Source organism: Vigna angularis, chromosome 3 (assembly GCF_016808095.1).
Source record: "Vigna angularis cultivar LongXiaoDou No.4 chromosome 3, ASM1680809v1, whole genome shotgun sequence".
Taxonomy (NCBI): domain Eukaryota; kingdom Viridiplantae; phylum Streptophyta; class Magnoliopsida; order Fabales; family Fabaceae; genus Vigna; species Vigna angularis.
The window spans coordinates 15,699,571-15,708,781 of NC_068972.1; the positions used below are offsets into that span (position 1 = coordinate 15,699,571).

Consider the following 9,211-nt stretch of genomic DNA (forward strand, 5'->3'; position numbering starts at 1 on the left):
AAATATTACTATGCAATTCAATATTTATATATTATCATTTTATATCTATCTACGTATATATATCTACAATAACGTCAATATATATATATATATATATATATATATATATATATATATATATATATATATATATATATATATATATATATATATATATATATATTTTTTTTTTTTTTTTAATTATTCAAATATTCTACTACTAAATCAATCTTAGTGGATTATTTTCAGATTGAATGATAATGACTTCGGACGTATTACATTTAATTGTATTATTTCTAGTATTCGTTTAATAAATTATAGTTATATGATACGAATAAAAATCATATCAAATGGGAACAAAGTAATCTGATATTATATCTACTAAATTTCAGTTTAAATGATATTATCGATGAAATTTTAATATGTTTAATTAGTTAGAGTTGGAAATAGTCTTTGATATATTTGATTTTTACTACGAAAATAATTGCTAATTAAGGAAATCAATTTGGACATGTGATTAGATTCGTTCAGTTTTAGAGATATTATTAATTCTGAATAGAAATATGGGTAACAAAATTTGATTAATTCAATAAATAGTGATTAGATATTAAGTAACTTCCGAGGGGAAAAACGTAGTTACAGTTTTAACGTCCCTAAGTTAGAATGGTATTTTGGTAATTTGGGTGGTAACTCCGCCAGGTCGCAGAGATGCGGACGCCATTTGAACGTTCTTACATTACAAGTGAAAAATACTGTATCTCAATGCAAAAATAAAATAAAATATTATTTCTGCAATTTAAATTAAAAAATGGGGAAAATCAAAGAAACAAAAACAAGGGAAAAACCTCAGTTAAGGAAAGAAACATAATCTGGAATTCGAGAAGCAAATTAATCGTTTGCGGTTGCTTTGTTCCTCCTCTCGCAGGTAACTCAATCCTTATCTTCTCTGTCCCTTTCTCTATTTGTCCCTAGTTTTTCTCTCTTTAGAAGATTCCACTTCAACGCTGTGTTTCCTCCCGTTTTGATTTCACCAAATATCTTATTCGGAACTGGGTCTTTATCTTTTCAATTATTGATAAGGGTTTGATTCGTGTGACTTATCCCCCCACCTCTCCTTAATTTTACTTTTCTGCGCTGAAAGATTTTTTCCCAAACTCAAAATTCATGGTAAATGATGCCTAATTGTTGATTGTTTTTGCATGTTGATATTGATCGGTTCTTTTTTCCGTGTGTGGCATAATCCCTTTAAATTTATTAGTAGATGGATTTTGGGATCTTTGTAGTTAGTTTTTTCTGTTACTTTTTTTTTTGTAGATTGGTAAATCAGATCCATGGTGGGGTAATTTATGAATGCTGTCATTTCCCTACCCGTTAGCAATAACCTTGTTACCTCATTTAGGTTTTGTTTAAAAGGGGAAACTTGTTTTGAAGAATCACGCCATTTATAACAATATATATGATTTTATATATGATTTAATTTTTTGAAGGTTTTAATTCTTTACCCTTGACTTGAAAGGAGTTCTTATATATTTGCATGTTGTTTGCTATCTTGTGTTAGGGTAGATGGTTAGGGGAGGAAGGTTTAGTGGCAAACGCAATTTCAGAAAAAGGGTTCGGTCAAAGGAGGGAGGTTCCGATGATTCGGATGAGGACTATGTGGTTTCAGATGATGGCAGAGAGGTATCTGACTATTATTGCTCTTCCTTTGATGGATGTGCATCAGAGGAAAGTTTTGGGAGTTTTTTGTCAGAGGAGGATGAGGAATTTCAAACAGTGAGGAATTTCAATAGATCCAAGGCAAAAAGGGGCACTGCTAGGAGGCCGAAAAATGCCAGTAAAAACTCGCACAAGAGGGAAAGGATTAAATATGCAGAAGAGGAGGTGGAAGAAGTAGAAGAAGAAGAAGAAGAAGAAGAAGAAGAAGAAGAAGAGGAGGAGGAGGAGGAGGAGGAGGAAGAAGAGGAAGAAGAATACAAAGTGGAGGAAGAGGAGGAGGAGGAGGAGGAAATTCAAGAAGCAAGGAATTTCAGTAGACCAAAGGCAAAAAGTGGTGTATGCAGTAAGAAAAGAAGTGCAGGAAAAATCTCCTCAAAGAGGGGAAGGAAATTGCACACAGAAGAACTGGAAGAGGAGGAGGAAGAAGTCAAACTAGAGGAGGAGGAGGAAGAGAAGGAGAAGGTGGACATAGGTGGAGATGACAAAGAAGAGGAAGGAGATAGAGAGGGAGAGGATGAAGATTTTGACTATGAGGATGAGGATGATGAGTTTTTTCCTGAGGAAGATGATTATTCAGATGAGGAAGAAGAAATGAGAGGGAAAAAGAAGAACAATGATGGCATGACAATGGTCAAGAAGGTTTTTCGGAAGAAAAGGTCCTCTGTAGTTTCGACTAGAGGTAGGAAAAGGCAGAGTTCTAGAGCATCAAAGAAGCCCTTGAGAAAGAAAAGAAAGAATGGGAGGTTAAGGAAGAAAGTAAGATGTGAAGATGAAGATGAAGATGATTTTATAGATAATAGCCCAACCATGAGAACAAGTAGGAAAAAACGGGGCCAGAAGAGAAAAAGGGTACTTCTTTCAGATTCAGAATATCCATCTTCTGGATCGTCTGATTTTGAGTTTACCATATCTGAAGAAGAGAGAGAACAGGTGAGAGAAGCCAAAAGATTATGCGGAAATTTGAGAAATAACTTGAGGAGTTCATCCCAACTAATAAACAATGAAGAGGTTGGTGTCCATGAGGAACAAATTCAGTTGCGGAAACCACCAGCACGGAAGGGTAAGGAAAAGATAGAAGAACCTCAAGGAAGAAAGGGTAAGGAAAAGGTGGAGGTAAAAAGTGAGATGGGTAAGCAAGTTTGTGGGATTTGTCTGTCTGAAGAAGATAAAAGAAGAGTTAGGGGAGTACTAAATTGTTGCACTCACTTCTTTTGTTTTGCTTGCATTATGGAGTGGGCAAAGGTGGAATCTCGTTGCCCTTTGTGTAAGCAGAGATTCAAAACAATCAGCAAGCCTGCACGGTCAACCACAGGGATTGATTTAAGAGAAGTGGTGATACAAGTCCCCGAACGTGACCAGGTATCTGAGTTCTTCCTCATAGCTTTTATATTTTCTTAAATTTATTGCTCCTAATACATATGTTTTGATTTCATTTGCAGGTTTATCAGCCCTCTGAAGAAGAACTCAGGAGCTATATTGATCCATATGAATATGTTATTTGTTCAGAGTGTCATCAAGGTGGAGATGATGGCCTCATGCTACTATGTGATATCTGTGATTCCCCTGCACACACATATTGTGTTGGTTTGGGGCGGGAAGTTCCTGAAGGTAATTGGTATTGTGATGGCTGTAGACCAGTCGCTCTGGGATCTTCAAGCTCCCAAGTTCAAGAAGGTGTGGCTGATCCAAGGTTGACAATCCAGAACCTTCCTGTTAGAGCACCTCCTACTCTACATGTACGAGAAAGTATAGACCTCAACTTGATTTCCTCACCCCGTGCAGCTTTTAATCAAGGTTTTGGGCATCTTCCATCTTCTAGATTTAGTGGCAGAAGTGTTGAAGGATCTTCTCCAGTATCGGGAGGGGCACCAACGTTATCAGAGAGACGCTGGATACACCGTCAAATTCAGCAATTACTTTCAATAGATAGGATGACTGCTACACCTGGCAGAACCACCAATGGTATTTCCGCTACCAGTTCAACTAGTAACTTGTATAGCTCTCAAATTGATCAAAGTAGGGGAACCGCCACTCTTCATGTTAGGACGCAGGATGTGGGAACATCATACCACACATTTTTGGATGACAGATTATGCAACAATACCTCCCCGCTAATGCAGAATGGGCCATTATGGCCTGGACTTATGGCGACACCCCCAGTACCAGATTGTGAACAAGTTCATCAGTTCAGCAGATCAAGTATTGTCCCTGATGATGGCTTATCCACTGCTATCAGAGAAGAGACGAACTTTCACACTGCGAAGGAGCAGTTGCAGTCGATGGTTAAAAGTCACCTGAAGAGCTTGTCTCAAAATATTGATTTAGGTTAGTATTGCTTTTTCTTCACAGATACAGATTTGTTTTTTCTGCCCCATCTTTATCGTTCATCATATGGGGAGGGAGGGGGATTTATGCTACATTTGAGACTCGAATACAGTGAGGGCCTTCCCGTCTATCATTATGAAATTCAGGACATACTTTTATGTTTGTGAAGAGAACCTTCGTAGAGAGACCTGTGCGTTGATCCTTTTCTAATCAAATATTGGAATAGTTTTCTATCATGATATCTAATGACAGGGAAATTGTATCATGGTTCCATTCTAGTGCATTTTTCTCATTTCATTGCATTCATAGAAAAATCAAAGTTCTTTTTATCCTTTTGTTTCAGGCCACAGTACTTTCAAGGATATTGCAAGGAGTTCTATGCACACCATACTAGCAGCCTGTGATCTTGAGCACAAGAACAGTGAGGTTTGCAATGTGCCTCCTCCGTCTGCCTGTCCGCACATGGAACTAATGGCTGGCGGGCCAACTAGTCTGATTAAAGGTTGCTGCTCGTCGTGCTTTGATTCTTTTGTAGGAGATGTGGTGAAGAGGATTTTGGACGCAAGAGTTTCATCCCAGTGGTTACGATTAGGTTTATAGGCATAACATTATTGCAATGTGTCCAAAGACACCTTTTTTGTTAGTTCAGAAAGACAAAAGAACATTTCATTTACTTGTTTATAGATATCACGTGAATATGATTCACTCTACCTCTGAACAGAAAGGCTGCTGCTTCTAACATTTTATTTGTTTAACTGGGCGCTTATACAGATACTGGTTTAATGAAACAGGGAAAATGTGAGATTTATAGTGAAAATTATTTAAGCTGGTTTGGTTAATTTCAATTTGAATCCTGTTACAAAAAAATTGTAATTCGTCTTATTTTATTCGCAGCTTATTTATAGGCGATGTCGACGATTATTTACATAGTATCAGACATTGGGTTTATACTCTGTCGGTAGCAATGCTGTTGGTCTCGTCCGCCGAAATGGATTATTTTTCCTTTATTTATACAAACATTCTATAGTTCTTTTTATCTTTACACAAACCGAGATTTTGTGCCTCATTATTTTCAGAATGAAATTCTAATCTTCATATATTTTTGTTTTTTATTTTCTTATAGAAGGAAACACGTGATTTGCCGGCGGTAAGTACTATGTTGAGATGCCCCGTTGTTTTTTGTGATTTTGATGAATCATCATAAAATAAAAAAGTTCTAAGCACAATGCGATTACCGGTAGGAAAGGATCCTTTTCATTTAAGCTTTATGATCTGAGATTAAAGGAGATGATAAAACTCTTGAACTAAAAACATCAGTTCACATATAAAACATAAATTACATTCATTTTCTACTACTTATTCCCACTCTGATCAAATACATAGACAATTTCACCAGGCAAACCATACATTCCAGGTATCGCATGTGAATTACCCACTACTGAAGCAGTCACCTCCATGAATTTCCTTCATAAATTGTCATCAAGTATGGTGGACAGCAACAGCCCTTGAACAAACTCGCATCTTTTTGCCTTCTCCTCCTTATCCTTAACTGACAAAGTTGATGTCTCCACATTTCTAAACAGAAAGAATACATATATTAGAAACCAGAAGATGCAATTAAGACAATCAAACGTGCCATTTGATTTGTTTTTGTTGGCATATTTATGTCCTTTGCCAACATTGTTTTGCAACAAAACACCAAATTGATTGGTTGGGACGGTGAAAGGTCATGGCAAGCATGCGTATTAATTAGAAAATAATCTAGAAAAGAAATCAGGTGAAGCAAATAGGTGGTTCAACTGAATTCGGCAATGCAGCTATCAATAAACTCAAGCAAATGAAACATGGCAGTATCACATGGTTGGAAATAGTGGGAGAGTAGACAGGGTGATCGAAAATCATTTCAGTGAAAATAATCTTATCCAAAACGTCATAATATTAGAGTGATAACTAACAGTTTCTAAACTTCTAATATAAGTGCAATAAATGGAAACAGTAGGCAACCAACCCTAACAGGAACACTTCTGCAATATTGAGCGAAATTCCATGAAGAGGAAGTAGAAGTTTTTTGAAAAAGAAATATAACTGAAAGGGATATATACCTTGTTGACACACTCTCATCTGAGCCTTTTTTAGATGATCTTGCCTCAGTGTGCAAGTGAGGCTGAGAGCTGGTATGTTCATTAGCTAAAGGCAGTATAAATGATGACAACAGTGGATCGGCTGCATTAGATGAGGACATTATACATGAAGATCCACCAAAAAGGGACTGCAAATTTCCTTCTCGTAGCTCCTTCCTCAATAATGAAAGTGTTGAATAAGATCCACCTTTCCGTGATTTCCTTTTTCGCTGCATGTATTCACTGGTTAAGAAAGTCAATCAAGTAAAAGGGTTGGATTTAAATGTAAATTTGCTGTGTTGTCTTCAAATTTACTTGACAATCCTTTTTGAAGTAAATATTTTGGAAAAATGTCCCAATAATGTAAAAAAGGTTAACTAGGTGGATGCTCAATTAACCTGCATTTAAGTAAAAAGTTTTGTGCTAATAACCATTTAAGAATTAATACAACCAATTTAACTTCTTAAAAAAAAAGGATATCTTAAATATACTCCCATGTTGTAGGGTTATATGTGCTACCATATCAACCCCCACCCTCAATGCACAAACAGGACATACCTGCACAAACAAATGATAGAATCAGAAAAACTATTGATCTACTTGATCATGAAATGGTATCACTTCGTTTTTCATAACATTAGTCTCCAAATAAAATTTGACTTTACCCATACGAAATAGTGGGGAAAAGGTATATAGAAATGAACAATACTATAGGCTATTCGCTATTTATGCATCGATCAGACAGAAAATACTATAAATGCTTCTAAATTGCACAGAAAATTGGCGGAAGGCAAAAGAAAGTAGTAATCATACCCCATTTTTTGCTTCCATTGGATGTTCTTCATCAATGTGGCAGCATAATCCAACAATATCAAAGTATTCGGAACAAAATGGGCAGAGAAACTCCTCCCTTATATCATCGTCCCCATCATTTTCATCGAAACCCATGAACATGTCTATATTTACAAAAATCAATATTAGATATTCGAAAGTAAACAAAAAGCAGAACTAGAAACAATCCGAAAACCCCTCTACAGTAAATCCACACAATTTAAAATCACAATATGCTAAATTCTAATCTCAGGTAAGCTAACCAATATCTTCACATCACAAATCAAAATTATCCCTGCCATCATAATCACCCTCGCGCCACAGAAAACGAGGCACCGAATAGCAGCTTTAGCTGCGCTTTACAGATAATATTATCTTAATTAGGCTTCCAATTTCACGAAATTCCAATTTCCAGCCCAGTACCAATAATCCAAACTCATCAAACAACCATTAAATTTAACAAGTACAACAACAACAACCAGCTGAACAATTTTCAGGAAAATCATTTTTTTACGTTATGCCCCAATTTTCCCTCCTCGTATATAAATCCAGAAATCGAAAATCCAACCCCCACACTCATACCCCTGTAAGTTGTAACAATTTAAAATTTTGTTTGACAGAGACCCATCCTGAATAAGACAAGGTGAAAGCGACGAAAGGGGAAAAATGAATTGAATTGCGGGAAGTAGAGAAGGCTAACCTGATCGAGATTGGAGAGCCGATTGGTAGCGCCTAGAGGCGGAAGAGAGACGAGCACTCCAAGAGGAATCACCGTCCATGGCTGGGCTCTGTTTGTGTATGTTCCGATTGTGATCTCAGATTAGGATTAGGGTTTTGGCGGAGGAAGAGAAAGTGAGACAGTGAGAGAAGAGAGAGAAAGAGAGATGTGAAGGAACAACACAACGATGCCGCTGGGGAGGACAGAAGGAGCCAAGACAAATCTTACTGCATTTTCCTCCTTTCATTTATATTCTCTTTTTTTTCATTTTCTTTTTTCTTTTATTTCAATTTCTTTTCTTTTTTTTTTCTCAACTATCCACGTGAGCAACAACAACAAGAAAGTCCTATGTACAGTACAGACTTCAAACTCCAGCAAACTCTTTATTGGAATGCACTATCATGTCTGAATCGGTTAAATAATATGTATACATTAAAATACGCTAATTAATTATCTAAATCAGTTTAATTATACTTTTTTTTCTTTTTAAACATCATTTATCTTCTCTTTTTAAATATTAATAATTAATTATTTACTCTTTTTTCATTTCTTTTTAGTATTTATTTCTCAAAATTAACCGTATTTATAGTAACATAATTTTGTTTCTAGAAATCCGATAATAATAATAAAAAAAAAAGAAATCTAATTCCACTAATCTTAACTGTAATGTATTTTTAAAACATTTTTCATCAGAATTTAATATTATGAATAAAAGTCATTGAAATGATACTATTATTCAATAGGAAATTAACTGAATTCATATGGAAAAAAATTAAATCAATGCATTCATTAAATGTAGTTTTATGTTTTTTTTTAAATAATACCAATAATTAAACTTGTACAATAAAAATTACACCATAAAGCATAGTTTTTTTTAAGTATTATTCGTATATAAAATATACAGTTTAAGGAAAACATAATTAGCTATGTTTTTTCTTAAATATAATCACTTACCAGTAATATGCTTTTCTTAGTTCTATATCTTTTTGTTTTCTATTTTTAATTATGTTTCTTAACCGTGAATCAAAAAATGTAGTTAATGAAAAACCAAACGGTAAACATCGTAATGGTTGAAAAATGACAGGTACTCTGACCAGAGTAATTAGTTGTTACCTCGCATTTATGAAAACGTGTGTAATTATTTTGTTATTTTATAGGGTTAAAGTAAATATTTTAAATAAAATATGAGTTTTTCAATAGGTATTATCTCTTCCATTTCAAATTCAGTAAAAAAAAAAAGTCTTAATTTGATTTTTCAGTATGTTTATGTTGACTCGACTAGTTACTCTCTAACAAAAATAATATATAGTTGGATTATGAAAAAAATTATTATTTTTATTTGGACTTTTTTAATGAACTTTTAATAAAATTTCACAAGGTCACATATTCACATTATTTTACTTTTATATAATCATATGAAAATATTAAGTAAATGACTTAGATATTTTTTTTTCATATTTAAAATTTGAATTTTTATTAGTTATATACTCTAATCAAAATTTGAAGATTGAGATTACGAACT

At 34.6% G+C, this 9,211-nt stretch overlaps 2 protein-coding genes across 5 annotated transcripts; one reads left to right on the plus strand and one right to left on the minus strand.

Annotated features, from left to right (window-relative positions):
* Positions 1-745: 745 nt before the first annotated feature.
* LOC108325930 (uncharacterized) lies at positions 746-4,761 on the plus strand. 3 transcript variants are annotated; one of them, XM_017559080.2, is made up of 4 exons: positions 746-904; positions 1,543-3,054; positions 3,135-4,020; positions 4,364-4,761. In XM_017559080.2, exons 2-4 carry the CDS (start codon positions 1,543-1,545, stop codon positions 4,618-4,620), a joined length of 2,655 nt encoding a protein of 884 aa, XP_017414569.1. In that variant the 5' UTR covers positions 746-904; the 3' UTR covers positions 4,621-4,761. The 3 variants fall into 3 exon arrangements, with proteins under 3 accessions (XP_017414569.1, XP_052730016.1, XP_052730015.1); XM_052874056.1 differs by having other exon boundaries at positions 766-904; positions 1,538-3,054; XM_052874055.1 differs by lacking the exon at positions 746-904 and adding an exon at positions 931-1,146.
* A 490-nt stretch (positions 4,762-5,251) lies between these two features.
* Positions 5,252-7,923, minus strand: LOC108325931 (protein DEHYDRATION-INDUCED 19 homolog 3). Of its 2 annotated transcripts, XM_052874057.1 has the most exons (5): positions 7,672-7,922; positions 6,954-7,096; positions 6,619-6,698; positions 6,123-6,374; positions 5,252-5,595 (listed from the first exon to the last, which is right to left on the minus strand). In XM_052874057.1, exons 1-5 carry the CDS (start codon positions 7,748-7,750, stop codon positions 5,487-5,489), a joined length of 663 nt encoding a protein of 220 aa, XP_052730017.1. In that variant the 5' UTR covers positions 7,751-7,922; the 3' UTR covers positions 5,252-5,486. The 2 variants fall into 2 exon arrangements, with proteins under 2 accessions (XP_052730017.1, XP_052730018.1); XM_052874058.1 differs by lacking the exon at positions 6,619-6,698 and having other exon boundaries at positions 6,123-6,370; positions 7,672-7,923.
* Positions 7,924-9,211: the final 1,288 nt, after the last annotated feature.